General features: G+C 39.1%; 1 protein-coding gene across 1 annotated transcript in view; it reads left to right on the plus strand.

Annotated features, from left to right (window-relative positions):
- The window catches only part of CAMKMT (calmodulin-lysine N-methyltransferase), a 252,636-nt gene that overhangs the window by 25,370 nt on the left and 209,427 nt on the right, over positions 1–17,839 (plus strand). The window contains exon 3 of the mRNA XM_032216941.1: positions 4,097–4,161. Coding sequence (XP_032072832.1) covers positions 4,097–4,161 — 65 coding nt within the window. The remainder of the gene's footprint in view (positions 1–4,096; positions 4,162–17,839) is intronic.

The raw sequence follows: 17,839 nt of genomic DNA on the forward strand, positions 1-17,839 counted from the left end.
ACCCAACTGTTAGATTATATTCCTAACAGAAGGTATGTTAGATATGTTCGCCACCTTGAATTATTTGCAAAATATAATAAAGATGAAATAAAAATAAAATGAATGGCTTATTGCCTAGAGTTAAGCCTGACATGACTTCATAGAATGGATTTGATGAAATCCATGCTAAATATTTATAGATGTAAAGTGATCTATTTGAAAAACAAGCTGCTTATAGTGCTGCGCCAGCAGTTCAGTTAGAAACAGCTCCATGTGCTGACCAACTGGTTTCATGTGGCTTATGTCCAAATTTGATTATTCAGTTGATATATAGAACTAAACTGGGTTTAATTATTAGACTAATACAATTATTAGAGTTTGAAATGTTTTGACATAAGGGATAAGAACAGCAAAAAGCTAAGGCTAAGCTTATCAACGACAACTGAGGGAATGCAGAACGGGAAAGGAAATAATGGCTCTGGGAATATCAGAAAGTGGGTGGGCCACTGGGATTTGCCACATTGGCAACCGGGACTGAGGAAAAACAGAGAGGAAAGGTATAATAAGATGGTTTATGGATGTGGCATGCTTAGAACTGCTTGGTAAGGAAGGAAAATGCATAGCAGCTTTGCCTTCTCACTCCATGAACACCACTTTAGGATTTTGTTTTGGTTGAAACAGCAGTCCAATTTTGTTGCAGCTAAATCATGGCCCATCTGGAATGGATTAGCAGAACTTTTGCAATACACTATCATTGTTTCAAGTTTGAAACAAAACATTTTCCATTTCATGCACTCTTGTAACTGATTCATATGCTATTATTAAGCAAACTACATAAAGAATTTAAAATAGGATGTGATTTTTCTTGGAGAAAAGTTGATAGATATCCAAAAGCAGAGAAATCTTTTATCTGTCACATTACTCACTCTAACAAGGCAAAAGATTGCAAGAATGTATTTTTCCAGAATGCAGAGGGTCAGATAAAGTATGTTTACTGTGACAAGATTGTGAAGCAAGATGAAAAAAATCCTATGACTGTTATTTATCCAATGTGAGCACTGTTTGTAGCAATTATTTTTCAATAATACCAATACGCTACCCTTGAAAAGCGTTCGGAGACTGCAGCTAGTCCAGAATGCGGCCGCGCGAGCGATATTGGGTGTACCAAGGTACACCCACTTTACACCTGTCCTCCACGAGCTTCACTGGCTACCGATTGGTCTCCGGACGCAATTCAAGGTGTTGGTTATTACCTTTAAAGCCCTACATGGCTTAGGGCCAGCGTACCTGCAAGACCGCCTACTGCCACATACCTCCCAGCGGCCAGTGAGATCCCACAGATTGGGCCTCCTACAGATGCCGTCAACCAAACAATGTCGGCTGGCGGCTCCCCGGAGGAGAGCCTTCTCTGTGGCTGCTCCGACCCTTTGGAATGAGCTACCACCAGAGATCCGGACCTTACCCACTCTCATGGTCTTCAGGAAAGCTGTTAAAACCTGGCTATTCCGGCAGGCCTGGGGCTGTTGACCCCACCATTGAGGTCCAGCCCCGATTAGAACGAATGCATGTGTTGTGATTTTAAATCTGTCTTTTTTATTTTTTCTTTCTTCCTCTTTTTTGTAAGCCGCCCGGAGTCGTTTGGGATTGGGCGGCATATAAATCCTATTAATAAATAAATAAATAATAAATGGCTTGTACCGCTTTTTCCTTCTACTTTGCTCAAAGGCCTGGAAGCAAATCTCTTTTGGACAGTATTGTTTCCCTGTGTTTCTAGTTTTTGGTAAAAAGCCTGTTCTAGTATCACGTTGTGTATTGTGACTTTGTGAAAACTATCTAGAGAAAGTAGAGTGTACTTTGTCCTGTCTGGTTATACAATGTTCTTCTTATACAAAGTTCTAATTGTTCATAATTACACAATTATGAATTGTTTAATAATGAGTAAATAGGAGATGGACGGTATAAAATGCTACCACTTTCCAGTGTCAAAGGAATGACACAACAGGTAGTCCTTGCTTAACAATCCCAAATGGGACAGTTTATCTCTAAACAAAATGGCTCTTAAGGAAGACATTATGTGACTGCAATAGATTTACAACCTCACCTCTGCTGCAGTTGTTAATTGAATTCCCATAATCATTAAATGAAACCACAAACTTGCTATTTTACCTCCAGTTTTCCATTGATTCTACTTATTGGAAATCATCTTTGAAGTGCAAAAATGATGATCATGTGATCTTGCCTGCTAGTTGCGAAGTACCTGAATTTTGATCATGTGACTGTAGGGATGACTGCAGTGCAAGCACAGTCATAAAGTTGCTTTTTCAACACCATCATAACCTTAAACAATTGCTAAACAGAGCAGTTGTTAAGTGAAGACAGGAACAGAAATAATAAGAGAGACAATAACTTCAATATAAAATCAAAAATACCAGTCAGTGGAGTGATCTGTACTAGAGTTACTATGTAAAGGCAATGAAAGCCAAAGAAAAATACCAAGTTCTTCAACTTATATGTGGAAACTGAGAAATTTGTTCATAGATTAACTTTAAATTATAGGAATTATCTGATACTTCAGTGTGGATACTAGCCTGGCCTCATGGAAAGTGGAAAAACTCTTCTGGTCTGGACTGATTTATTTGGGGGCAGGCAGTCTTTTAAGTATGATTGGAGCTGCTGGCTACAAGGAGGGAGTCAGAGAGACAAAGAGGACTAAGGTAGTAGTCCTTTAATTCCATTTCATTTGAACTTTTCTAAGGTTGGTGATTGGAGCTGCTGGCTACAAGGGGTGTGTGACCTGACCACTAGACCAGAACTAACCAATTTTGTATTTAAGTACAATGACAATAAAGATTATACATAGATTCGGGTTAATGTCAGCGTTCCAAATATCATCCAGAATTAATCAGAGTTCAAGGCATAGTTTTCATCAAAGTTCCAATTTAATAAGAGAGACATGTTGGTACATCTGTGAAAGACCCAAATCTGAAAGCTTCCTGTGTTTTATTTTGACAACACATCCTGCTCCTTACTATTCCCCCTCCCAATTCCCCACTAATGAAACAGCAGAGTAAAGAAAGAGAGAGTGTGTGTTGCAGGGGTGGGTTTCTCGCCCCGTTCCAACCGGTTCGGTTGGAACGGGGCCGGCGGTGTCCTCGTGCATGCGCGCAGCGCACGCATGCGTACTAGCGTCTGTGCGATGCTCCAGCTGCTCCTGGAGGATCGCGCAGGCGCTGTATGCGTCCTGCGCATGCGTGGAAGCGCAGAACTCGTCAAAACTGGGTAAGCAACGCGGGTGGGCAGGTGAGCCCTTCGCCGTTCCCGGAAGTTACTTCCGGGTTCGCCGACCAACCGGTTCGCGGGGACTGCCGCGAACCGGTTGAAACCCACCCCTGGTGTGTTGGCAGGCCAAAGATCTTAAAAGGAATATGACTGCAGGCCTGACGGAGTCAGAGAGACAAAGAGGACTAAGGTAGTGGCCCTTTAACTCCATTTCATTTGAACTTTCCTTTCCGTATTATAGATATAGTTGCTATGGTGACTTGTATTAATAACTCTGTATTGTTACTCATGCATTGAGAGTAGAGGAAAGGTAAGAAGTCAAGAATCTATTTGTCATTTAGTAAGAGATTTTGCATGTGCAACCATTTCTAATGAAAACACAAATTGTTCAGTTGGAATAATAGTTACAGCTTTGTTTTGTATTCTGAAATCTTGAGATGGTTGTGCCTTATAATAACAAAAAGTATCAGTGAGAATCAGCAGCTGTGGTATATAAATCACAAATGGATCAGGAAAAGTACAAGGAAAGATGAAATGAGAGATGGAGCCCAGAACAGAAAGGAGGGAAAAAAATAAAACTAGATGAAGAAATGAGACCACAGCCTATTTTGTCTATTCAAATGGCTCATTTTATCTTCAGGTTCTACCCTTTCACAAAGGGTACCTGCAGCCTACATTTCAGTGATTAATGAGTTATAATTTGAACACAGAGTAGTAAGTTACAGACTTTTTCCTTTTCTCCCTCTAGTGGCAAGACTTTAAAAAATCGTGATGGCTGTACATATGACATTGTCCTTTTTTTGCACTGTTAATAGTGATGGTTATTTTTTCTTCTTAGATGCAACAGCAGATTATTAAATGTTGAAGATGTTCTGACAAGTTTTGACAACACAGGAAATGTTTGTAAGTATTATGGTCGTTTTATTAATAAAATTTAGCATGTATCTCAGTACAAAAATCTGCCAAGATATTTTTTCAATGTGAATATCACAGAAGGAAAACCAGAACTAAAATCAGACAAAGAGGAGATCTTAAGTGCTAGTAAGAAATAATGTATTGTATAAAAGCCAGGCACTATAGCAGGACTATAAAACCAAATTAAATATAAACCTATACAATTTTATACATGTAAAAATCTACATGTCTTAAACAAAATAATATGAAACTAATGTTTAGCACAACTTATTTAAAAGTGATCACAAAGAAGTCATATAGTAAACTAAATGTTTTATCATCCTTTAAAAAAAATATAGCAATAGCAAGCATGAGATGTAACAAATAATTTAATAAGTGCTTATATTGAATAGTATTACTTTCATTGCATTTGAAACATTTTTTTCCATAATTATCTGTTGAAATATCTGCTACATATGGAGCCTTGAAAAGTGATTATATCACATATTTATACATTGCAATGGGTTGCGAGAACAACTTTGGAAAATAGGAGGAAGAGCTGCAGCCTAGACAATGATCTGATCTTGAACAAAATCTGTCTTGAAAGGAGGAATGAGGTTGGAGTAAGTATCTTAGAAAATGCCCCCCCTTCCAATTATTTGGAAAGTAAAGACAGGGGACTAGGGAAGTATTTTCAGAGTTGCAAGAATCTATTGTTATAATCTTACAAGAAAGGCAGTGTTAGTACTCATGGAGTACTCATGGAGTACTAACATCCTGAAAACTAATTTAAGGATTGAATAAACACACTGGAACAAAAGAGCCAATTTATAAAATGAAAGTAGGTTGACAACATTCATTTCTTGGGGGTGGGGGTAGAATATTCCATGAAATGGAGGTCATGACTAACAGATTTACCTGATCATCATATCACCTCACAAGTATAAATAAATAAATAAATAAATAAATAAATAAATAAATAAATAAATAAATATGTTTGTTTCATTTTTTTCCAATCCGATTTAGAACAACGAAATATAATAACAAATAATTTGAAATTATTCATCAAATTAAATATTTTGACATAGCACTTTGCTTCCATTTGGCTTTCTAGGCCCATTTATTCAGAGATTTCTTTTGACACATAATTAACTTCCTTAAGTGTCATCATTACATTAGAGAATATACATATGTATAATACCAATTATCTTTGAGATCAAGATTAACAATGAATGCAAAGTAACACTGAATCTCAGTTTAATGTAGAAAATATAATTATCAACAAAGGATTTACTTCTCTTTCAATTTATTCATTTGTAATATTGTTTATTATAGAAAGAGTATGCCATTCAGAGAGCCAATTACTCATGTCACAATACAATCCTATTAAGAGTTAGGTTTCCTTCAAATTATTTCAGTATAGAGGGATATACTGTATTTTAGAGGATTTGACTGTTGGAATATTCCTGAATATCCTGTCCTGAAATATTCATTCTTATTTTCTGATTTTTGCTACTGGTGTATGAGTGCATATTTTTGGTATTGTTTTCAGATGTTTCAACCAGTGGTGGGTTCCTAACCAGTTTACTACCGATTCACTGAGAGGGTGTTATATGTGTGCACTTTGCTCGCGCCTGCACCCACCGTGCATTGCTGCACATGCGCAGTTGAATGAAAACTGTTCTGCGCATGCGCAGAAACATGCCAGCGATGGCAGAAGAGACTGGTGAACCGGTTCACGGGTGTTGCAGTTCCAGTGACCCAGGCTGCCATACCATTACTAGTTTAGCTGAACCAGTTTGAACTGGTAAGAACCCACCACTGGAAACCATAAGGGAGGAACAAAGGGAACAGAAAGGGAGGTATGAAGACAACTGCTCTAAACCTGTCCATGATAGTCTGGCTTTGATTACAGTCTGCCATTGTTCCTTTTTTTGGGGTACGTGAAGGGGAGAATAAGAGGCAGGAAATTTGGAGGAAAGTGATTAGTAATCAGCCTTGTTGGTATCAAATTTGAGGATAGCCCCCAATCAATCCTCTCATTTCAAATCATGTGCTGCTGGGAGACAAGGAAAAACGAATAGACTAGAGGAGGGGAGTCACTAGGTTATCTTGAACTCATCTACCTCTAGCATAATGAAAAGATCCATCTTCTCTAACTTTTGAAACACTTTTGATTTACCATAAAGAACACTCTTTTGTATTGCAAACCTGATATTATAATCAATGCCAGATATTTGTTCATTAAAAAGTAAAGAAAACAAAGTGTCTGGGCCTGGGATATTATATATAAAGTCTAACTTTGATTTATGAATCTTTACAGTTTGGTCGCATTGACCGATGACCTCTGGAAAGCCAGGGACAGAGGCCACGCCTCCATCCTGGTTCTCCTTGACCTCTCGGCGGCTTTCGATACCATCGACCATGGTATCCTTCTGCGACGACTGCGGGAGGTGGGGGTGGGAGGCACTGTTTTGCGGTGGTTCTCCTCTTACCTCTCGGACAGGTCGCAGTCGGTGTTAGTTGGAGGGCAGAGATCGACCCCTAGGCCCCTAACATATGGGGTGCCGCAGGGTTCGGTCTTGTCCCCCCTACTTTTTAACATCTACATGAAACCGCTGGGCGAGATCATTCGGCGGCACGGGATAAAATACCACCAGTATGCGGACGATACTCAGTTGTATCTGTCCGCCCCGTGCCAACTCAATGAAGCGGTGGACGTGATGAGCCAGGGCCTTGAAGCTGTTAGGGACTGGATGAGGGCTAACAAGCTTGTGCTCAACCCAGATAAGACCGAGTGGCTGTTGTGTTTCCCTCCCACTAATTCGGCAAGTATTCCATCTCTCAGGCTGGGGGGTCAAATATTACGCCCCTCAGACAGGGTCCGCAACTTGGGAGTCCTCCTGGACCCACAGCTGACTTTTGAACATCATCTGTCAGCTGTGACCAGGGGGCATTTGCCCAGGTTCGCCTGGTGCACCAGTTGCGCCCCTACCTGAACCGGGAGGCTCTCACAACAGTCACTCGTGCCCTGGTGACCTCTAGGCTGGAGTACTGCAATGTGCTCTACATGGGGCTGCCCTTGAAGAGTATTCGGCGACTTCAGCTAGTCCAGAATGCGGCCGCGCGAGCGATTGTGGGTGCACCTCGCTTCACCCACATAACACCTATCCTCCGCGAGCTGCACTGGCTCCCGGTCGATCTCCGGGTACGCTTCAAGGTGCTACTTATCACCTTCAAAGCCCTTCATGGTAGTGGATCTGGGTACTTGAGAGACCGCCTACTGCCAATTACCTCCATCCGACCAATTAGATCCCATAGATTAGGCCTCCTCCGAGTCCCATCTGCCGGTCAATGTCGACTGGCAACCATGTGGAGGAGAGCCTTCTTGGTGGCAGCTCCGACCCTATGGAACGATCTCCCCGTGGAGAGTCGTACCCTCACCACCCTCCAGACCTTCCGCACAGCCCTTAAAAACTGGCTATCCCGTCAGGCCTGGGATTAAAGACTGTAACCCACCCGAATAGTATGAATGTCGTGCTTTTAATGATGTATTGTCTTATGTGTCAATTGTTTGTTTCCCTCCCTTTTCGAGTTGTAAGCCGCCCTGAGTCCCCCCAGGGAAAAGGGCGGCATATAAATAAATTACTCTAAACTCTCTCTCTCTCTAAACAGTTAAAGAAATTTTTGAAGACTAAAATGGAGCATATTGACACATAGAAGTACTGGAAATATTATTGTTACATTTATAGGAACATAAGCAATATATTTAAAAAAAGAATAAATCAGACATTCAGATTTTTCCCCCCAGAAATTTTACTGTGTTTTTGTAAATCCATATACAAATTTAAAAAAAAACAACAGTTTTCTGTATAAATAAGACTGAGAAAAAAACCTAATATTCTGCTTCCATTAGTAGTAAATGAAACCATTCTTAAATATAGTTAATTCATTTAAAATATGTCTTTTTAAAAATCAATATTGGATTATACTTCATTGTGAACTGACATTTTAAGTACAGAAAAACATCAATTTTAAAAACTAACTTTTGAACTCAGAATGATAATAGAATCTACATGATAGTGAATAACATAGCAAAAAGCTTGGTACAATTCAGCTTCAACTTGTAAGCTTTCATCCTCTCTGAGTATCTCAGTCTTTATAATACAGCTTGCCTAAAGTGTGCTTAGCAAATGTGTTATTGAAATAGTGCTAGATAGAAAAAATTAATTCACAGATTGACAGGAAAAAAGGAGGACTATGGGAATTTTGTGTGTGTCTGCCTTTCATTCAGTCTCAATTCCTAGCAACTGCCTAGATAAATGATTTATATATTGCAAAAAAAAACAACAACCAACAACTAATATCAAGACTAATTGAAAGAACCCTACGAATATACTGTATATTTTAAATTGGAAAAAAAAATGAGAGCAGAGGTTGAAAAACTGGTAGAGTTTGTGAATATTGATTATTTTGTGCTTCTGTAGGTTTGTGTGTGTGTTGGGACTAATGTTTTGGTCCCAAAGCCATGTGGTTGTAAAACGCAATGTCATATGACTACATTGCATAACCACGACAAACCCAGCTGTCCCTGTTGGCATTGTTAAGTGAGGATTATGAGTCTTTACGCAAGGAATCTCCCCACAACTTTATGCCGGCTTTCACCTAGCAAATCCAATGGGGAAGCCATGGTAGAAAGTTGCAAGTCCCAGGCAGCTCTCAAGCAGGCTAATGGGCAGTTAAGTGGTTGTTGCAAGTGCAGATAGGCTGAGAGTGGCTGTTGCCAGGTGTGAGAGAGTGCACCAGTGGTTACTACAACGCCACATGAACTGGTGCTGGGTGCAGGTTATGCTGGTGGCCACCAGCATGTGCTATAGAGTGTGAGCCGAAGGTCTGCAAATAGGTGGGTGCTCCTTAGAAGAAAAAGTGGCAGGAAGCAGGATTAAATTATAGGCACAATTTGCAACCTTCCCTGTCAGCCTCCCCACTGTCTTTGCTTGTGAGAAGCCAGCAGGAAATCAGAATAGGTGATCACATGACAGGAGGACATTGCAACTGTTATAAGTGTGAGCTGGTTGCTAAGCTCCTGGAGCATTATAGTGTGACCACAGGATGCTGGATGGCCAGAATGTCAAGGACCACTCACAAATATCACTTGTTGAGCATTTTTGTAACGTTGTAATAGTTGTTGAACGTGTGGTTGCGATACTATCTGTATCACACATTCTCCCTGTGAATTAGATTTGCATTTGGAAAGCTCTTCATAATTGGGTGATGAAAAAAACAGTACAAGTAAGAATGGAGGAATATTTGCACAAATAAAAATTCTACAGACTTGCTCTAATGTGTATCCCGATTGGGAGCAATAATATTAATATTGAAATATGTAAGATATTAATTCTTAAACCACAAAATCCAAATAATAGTAGCTTCTTTCATTTTTCAGCTAGCTTAATGTAGATTATATACAGTTTGCATCCATGTATCTTATCTCAGGCATCTTACTAGCAAAATAGTCTAGCTTCTAAAGCTGCTCAGTAGTAAAGTAGCTCATTAACTCAAAATAAAATGCTGCCACTAGCTGGCAGCATTATATTAAATTTGAATAAACTACTTTAAGTTTAAGTTTTATATTTTACCAACTGCTGGTCTTTATATGGGTATGTATACTCCTCATACAAGAAACTGAAACATGGCTTCTTATGTTTATATTATTTGATTACACCTATCTTTTATTGAATGAAATGATTTTATCCTTATTTATACTGCCATTTATTTATACTGTTTTAATGTTTATTTTGTTATTCAGTAATACATGCAAGCACTTTTGCTATGAGTCACTTTAAAATATTTTGCTTGCTCATTTATTTATTGAGAAAAATATTCCAAAATTCCATATTGGATATATGGCATAAGTATGATTTCCTATAAGATTACAGTTCATTTAAGGGGAATTTAGAGTCAGCTAAATTGTTTCAATCAGTAGGATAATACGTAATAGGACTGTGTGTGTGTGGTGTATGTGAGTAAATGAGGTCTATATAATTCTGGGTACTTACTATCAAAATTTGTGCAGAAGTATTGAAAGTTCAAAAAGGTTCACAAACTTTTGAGTACCAGTGTATGGATTTGTAATGTATATGTTGCATGCAGGACTGGGTTTTGCTATAGTAGGCCTTTCAATTGTAAGTAGAATACAGAGTTGGTTGGGATGAACCTCATGCTTGACAAGCTCTGCTTTAGTACTGTTACCACCTCTATAGTTTAAAATTAGTCTGGCATTGTGTTGCCAGCTGCCTTTTTGCATCTTTAAACATTGCTTGGCTTCAGTGCTACGCTAAGGACAATTTGAAATGTTCACATGCTTAAATGCATTAATATATGCAAATGACCAATGGCTATTTATCGTTAATATAGCAAATCTATGTGGATGCTTTCTGGGACTGGTGGACAACCTTTTTACTATGCTGATGTTATACTCAAGGTAGTTCTAACTGATCATGATTCAAGTGTCTAAATGATTCCAAAGTTTACAAAGTTATGTGGCTTACCCACAGAGGACAATTCAGATTTGCTAAACTTTGTTGACTGCATTAACATAGCTGGAGCCACTGTTCCTCTGGAGAATTTTTTTAAAAAAAAATCTGAATACTTTCTAATAAATGGCAGAGCTGCCATAACAGTAACACCAAACATTTGTATAACTGAATAATTTGGAAGCAAAAATTTAAAAAGTAAGTTGAGATGCAGAGGGTTATTTCTATCTCTCTGTTTTATATCTTAGTTTAGTTAGCATTAATAATATATTGAGGAATATTATTGTATGTGAAGAAAAAAATCAAAATTCTTATGAGTCTTTGCATCTAGTATTGCCTACTGTAAATCAATTGCTTCAGAATTGATTTACAGTAACCTTGCTGAGTAGGCTGATTTAATGATTTCATGCTGCATATCATGAGGGTGAAGCTGGGGAAAACATTATTTTTAAATTTATATCCCTCTTTTCCTTCAGGAAAATGGCAATGCATTTCTCACTCAGTAAACAAACAGCGATAAGTGAAATGTAAATTCTGCCAAGTGGGAAAAGTATTGAAGATTTGAATTTCTTAAGTTAGATATACATAATTTTAAGATGAACAATCTTTGAATCAATTCAATTAATAAAAATGGTCTTTCCAGGAAAAAGTTATTGTTCTAAAATAAAGTCAACAGCAGGGGGCAGTACAACTCTCCATGCTTATGTTTTACTGAGGAAGCAATTTAAATAGCCAAGCAATTAAAGATCTTGCACTGCACAACACTCAGGAGATAGAAATGCACTTAAATTTTGTATGTGTTTCTGATGGCTACAACTGGTTGAGAAAACTAAGCATATAATCTTTTGAATGTATATACATTTTCCTACCCCAAATTATAAATGTCTTATACTTGTTTACAAATGCTAATTTACAAATGAGTATTTACAAAGGATACATTTACAAATTTGATTTTCTTTGATTGTGAATGGCTAGCTTGCCTGAATATCATGAACATTTTTTCATTTTAAAATGTAATAAAGAATAATATACTGTGAAATTGCTTTGATAAATTTGAGTTTCTTCTAACAATAATACATTTTTAGATATATTATCTATATCATTATTGTACTATTATTTATAACAAATTATTATTAAGACAATATCTGTTGATCCCTTAGCAGAATGGGGATATTTTCTTTACTATCTATTTGCAAAAACTGATCAAGATCATTTAGGAACCATTCAAAATAGCTTTTCAAGAGCTGGGGGTTATTAAAAGAAAGGAAGAAATATATATGTCTATATTTAGTGGATTAAAATTATGATTTAGATTTCTATAATTCTGTCTTTATTGTGGATGATAACATTCTGCTCACATTCCTTCAAAATATTTTCCTCCAAAATTTATTTGTTGTGTTTTACGTTGCTTTCTTCTTTTTTATATTATGCTTCTCATAGCCAAGTGTTCTTTAGTCAGGGTCAAGAAGTCTGCAAAGTTTGGGATCTTGAGCAGTTTCCCAGTTTTCTTGAAAACATAGACATAAATTATAGATTGAGTATCTCAGAATTTCTTATTCTGCTTTTCAAGTATGAAAACATATTCATCCAATTAAAACATAGGAAGTTAGTCTTAGCAAGAATTTGTTTGAGAAAGATTGTAAATGTATGTGAACAAATGCAAGAGATACATAATTTTAAGGAGAGGATCATAGAAAATAGAATATCAGAGTTGGAAGGGACCTTGAAGATCTTCTAGTCAATCCCCTGCTCAAGCAGAACCTACCATATTTTTCGGAGTATAAGACACACCAAGATTTTGAAGAGGCATATTTTTTTAAAAAAAGGTTTTGCACTCTGCAGACCTCCCAAAAACAGGCCATTTTTCACAAAAATGGGCCCATTTTTTGTCAAAAAGGGGGCATGCATAGCCTTTAGGAGGCTTATAGAGTGCTCCTGGGGGCTGGGAGGGCACAAGTGAACAAAAAATGGCTCGTTATTTGCTCATTTCTGCTCTCCCCAGCTCCCAGGAGCACTCTGGAAGCCTCCTAAAGGCTATGCATGGTTATTTTGGTGAAGCGGGTGGGGTTTCGGGAGGCCAAAAATGCTGTATTCAGTGTATAAGGTGCACCCAGATTTTCATCCTTTTTTTTGAGGGAAAAAGGTGTGTCTTGTACTCCAAAAAATATGTTATACCCATGATGGGGAACCTATGGCACACGTGCCACAGGTGGCACGCAGAGCCATATTTGTTGGCACACCAGCCATCAGCTCCGGCGCACGCAGCTGATTTTCAGCCTTCCTGAGGGCCAGGGGAGACCATTTTGCCCTCCACGGGCTTCAGGAAAGCCTCCAGAGGCTGGGGATGGCGAGAAATGGCCCCAATGAGCCAACTGGAAGTTCAGAAATGAATTTCTGGTTGGCCCGTTGGGGCCATTTTTTACCCTCCCCAGGCTTCAGGAAAGCCTCTAGTAATGAAGCACAACTTCTGAAGGCAAGCCATTCCACTGGTTGATTGTTCTCACTGTCCAAAAATTTCTCCTTAGTTCTAGTTCTATAGAATAGTTCTATAAAAGTACATTTATATAAATTTATAAATGGAAATTATGAAAGTTAAATTCAGTAAAGAACCAGTTTGGTGAAGGGGTTAAAAGGAAACTATGAGTTTAGCCCTGAGTACCAGCTGGGTAACTCTGGCCAGTCTACCCTTTCTCAGCCTTAGGAAGAAGGCAGTAGCAGTAACATTTAGACAATGTTGCCAAGAAAATTGCATGGACTTGTCTAAGTAATTGTCAGGAGTCAAGACTGACCTAAAGACAGACAGACACATACACACAGAGCCCCAAATCTACCATTTAGTAGTTGCATACATCCTTTAAAAACCATCATTATACAGTATACTTAAACATTGTTTGTGTAGAGCAGTGGTAGTCAACCTGGTCCCTACCGCCCACTAGTGGGCGTTCCAGCTCTCATGGTGGGCGGTAGGGGTTTGCTGTAACTCTGCTTTATAAATTTTATAAAGTAAAGTTACTTCCCTACTTTATAAATCACCATTACTGTGGAACTGATGGGCGGTTAGAAAATTTTACTACTAACAGAGATACAAAAGTGGGCGGTAAGTATAAAAAGGTTGACTACCCTGATGTAGAGAGAAGTAGATAAGTAGGACAGCATTCAGCTAGAGATCTCTCTGGCCTGCCTGGTATCAGGTTTCTGCATATGTTTCCCAGGTAGACTGAAAAAATAGGTTGTGGTGTAAGTATTTCTAAGTCCTTTTGTTTCCCATCATACCAAAAAGTGTTGCAATTTTCTGCCAGTTTGATAGCTGCTGTAGTACATTTTCCTATGGAGTAGAGAATCTGATTTTCCCATTCTTGCTATACTGTAATGGAATGTCATGATGATACATTCAGCAATTAATCCACTAGCAGCTCTGTCTCCTGTGAAGCTTTTCCAAATGTATGCTTTAACCACTGATGCAGAAAAGGAGGCAGTTGACAAATGTTATGGTCAAACTTGGGAATGAAATTGACAGAACTTGTAAACAAGATATGTATGCTGCTTACTTTTGGAGCCAATTCTGAAGGGCCTCTTAACAGCAGGCGAAAAATGCCAAAAGATAAATGGTGCACAGCAAATCTGGAGGAACATTGGGGGCAATTGTGCTGTTCTCTGAGGTTTGTGCACCTTGAAGAAGGGCACAAGGTGGCATTTCTGAAAGGCAGCAGTGGTGCAAGAGTTTGTGTAGAAGCCTGTTGTGATGGCAGCTGAATGAGACTCCTGAAGGCTCCAGGTCTCTACATCAGGCCCAGGTCCGGTGCTGCACCCAAGAACCACTATGCAGGGTGGTTGGTCTAAATCAGGAGGAAGATAGGCGGGGGTGGGAAGTTGGGCAGCATTCCTCAGTGGCAGCAGTGATGCTAGGGCTGACATAGGGGTCTGGGTGACGGCAGCTGGTTTAGACTTCTGAAAACTCATGCCTCTACTTCAGGCCAGAGCCAGCACTTCCTCCACACTGTAGGGCTAGGGTGGGGCAGCTTCAGCTTTGTACCATAGCACTCCACCAGCTCATATGTGGTTTGCGCCAGGTCCCTGAGGCACCCCCATATTATGCTTAATAACCCATGTGATCACTTAACGGACACAACTGAGAATCCTTGGACTGTGGTTGCCGAGTGATGTGGACACATGGTGACTTGATTTATGACAACAACATACAACCTAAATTTCAGGCTCAATTGTGGTCGTAAGTCGAGTACTACATTTACTATGGGAGTTTCTGTCATCAAGTCATACGGTTGGAGGTTAAACTTTTACTTCTTTCAAACATACACTGAACATTATACACTAATACTGTTGTCCACAGTAACATTTTCAGTAGATACAGTGGTAATTCATATGAATCTTCTTTTTTCTCTTTTTCCAGCATTGGCTTTGGCTTTGGCTTTCCCTTCCCTGACTTTTTCTTGAATGATCAGAGAGTTCTGAAAGTTGGAATGCATATTTTAAATGTAATACTCTTTGAAGTGAAATAAAGTGACATGAAACTTTTTAACAAATTACACTTTATAAAATGATTTGGCATCTTAAATTAGACTATTAGAAGACTGTAAAATCTTTTAACAATGAATTACATGTTACATTTAGCTGCCATGTAGGACTGATTTGAATACCCCATTGAGAAGAACTCTTATTTCTTCTACCTGGTTCATTGTGCCAATGGACCATATTTTTCAGATTATAAGATGCTCCGGACTATAAGCAATGTTCCCTCTAATTTTTTTTCAGTGTGTGTGGCACATTTTCATGCCTGAGCACCTTTTTTTTTAGCCATAATTGCCATCAGAGCAGATGTTGGGGAGGGGGACAAGGAGGAAAAGGGTCCCCTCCCTCTTCCTCAGACCCCCAGGAAAGAAGGAAAGGAAAGGAGGGGGAGGGAAAGGAAAGGAAATGGGAAAGAAGAAAAGGTAAGGAAAAAGGAAAGGAAATGGAAAAGAAGCAAAGGAAAAAGGAAAGGAAATGGGAAAGAAGAAAGGACAGGATGAAGAAGGTAGGGAAAGGGAAGGGAAAAGGAAAAAAGGGGAAAGGAAATAAGGAAAGGAAAGGAGAAAGGAAAGGAGAAAGGAAAGGAGAAAGGAAAGGAGAAAGGAAAGGAGAAAGGAAAGGAGAAAGGAAAGGAGAAAGGAAAGGAAATGGAAAAGAATGAAAGGAAAGGAGAAAGGAAAGGAGAAAGGAAAAGAAATGGGAAAGAAGAAAAGGAAAAGGAAAGGAAAGGAAAAGAGAAAGGAAAGGAAAAAGGAAATGAAATGGAAAAGAAGGTAAGGAAAAAGGAAAGGAAAGAAGAAAGGAAAGGAGAAAGGAAAAGAAAAAGAAAAGGAAAAGGAAAGATAGAAGAAGGACAGAAAGGGAAAGAAAGAGTGGAATGGATTGTTACTGCTCAAAAATCAAGTCTCAAGATCCCGTGGACACCTTTGGCTCAGGCAGTCCAATTCCACACTGGTTCCCTCTCTGCCCGAAGCGAAGGGATCGCAGAAAGACTGCCCAGCCCAGAACGGGGCTTCAGACAACGCAATGCCTGAGAAATCCCAGATGTGCAGAGAAACACAGGCTACAACCAGCGAATCATGTTTTCTCAGGAACCGAAGAGCCGAGGTGGCGTAGTGGTTAGGGTGCAGTACTGCAGGCCACTTTAGCTGACTGTGATCTGCAGTTCTGCGGTTCAAATATCACCGGCTCAGGGTCGACTCAGCCTTCCATCCTTCCGAGGTGGGTGAAATGAGGACCCGGACTGTGGGGGCAAGTTGCTGACTCAATTTGCTAAAAAAATTTGTAAACCGCTTAGAGAGGGCTGAAAGCCCTATGAAGCGGTATATAAGTCTAATAAATAAATAAAATAAAATAAATAAACCAACGAAGTCCCATAGGACCAATGGGAATTCTTCCTTCTGCAGCATCATCGGTCTCTTCCTTGATTTCACCAATCACCAGATGGAGGAGAGAGTTTGGTGCAGAGAGAGAAGGGAGGGAGGGTAAATATTTTGAGTCACATTTAAAGAAACACTTAAAGAAACACTGTGCTGCAGTTTGAAACTTGTGTGCGATGTTTTCTTGTTATGTGCGCAGCTGCGCAGGCATGCAGCTTAGAGGGAACACTGGCTATAAGAAGCACATTAGCTTTAGAGGAGGAAAACAATATATATTTTTTGCCTCTACCTCTGTGGCCTGTTCACTGCCACCACCTCCCATTTGCTGCCGCCATGGTCCATTTGCTGCTGCCATGGCCCATTCACCGCCGCCACCCATTCACCATCACGGCCCATTCACCATCAATTGCTATAAATGGGTGGTGGCGATAGGTGGCAACAGCGATCCCTGCTATCTAGAACAGCTGATTTATGCCACACGAACCCCACTCCCATCCCCCAGCCGCAATATTCACTGTATAAGATGCACAGACATTTCCACCCACTTTTTTTGGGGTGGGGGGAAGTGCATCTTATACTCTGAAAAATACGGTACTTCTATTTCTATATAGGAGTACACATGCATATATGGAGGGTAGACATATACAAAATTAGCATATTAAGTTAATAATTTTGTCTTGTTCTAAATTTAGTTTATATATTTCTTTGATGTCTGTTTCCTTCTTTCATTTCTACATTTTGTATGCATTTTATAAAATGGCATATATGCCCATGTAATTGAGTTCAAAGCTGGATTATTTCCTTAACTGGCAAATATTTTTAATTAGTTTTGAGAATTTTGGTGGCCAATACTTCAGTATTAGAGAGACTCAAAATGTTAGTTTGTTAGTTTTCCTTGATGGACCAAAATGTAATTGGATATATGCGAAGCTTGCATTGAAAAATGTTTCCAATTTGAAAAACAGAGCATCAGATAAATTCTTTGCTAGAAGCAATATCTTACCATACCCCTCAATTATTGTTAAAAAGTTGCTTCTGGTTCAGAATTTATTGATGAATATGCTTCTACTACTAGTAGCTTGTTGAAGAAATACTTTATTGTGTATATTGACACTGTAAGTCTCCCAGTATACTGCAACCATACAGTATAAATCTTATTTATAATTTTTCCCACTCTCTTGTAAAGTTTTAGTGCTTAATACATATGTAACCAATATCTTAAATTGGATCCAGAAACAAACTGGC

The sequence above is a fragment of the Thamnophis elegans genome, chromosome 4, assembly GCF_009769535.1.
Source record: "Thamnophis elegans isolate rThaEle1 chromosome 4, rThaEle1.pri, whole genome shotgun sequence".
Classification (NCBI taxonomy): Eukaryota; Metazoa; Chordata; class Lepidosauria; order Squamata; family Colubridae; genus Thamnophis; species Thamnophis elegans.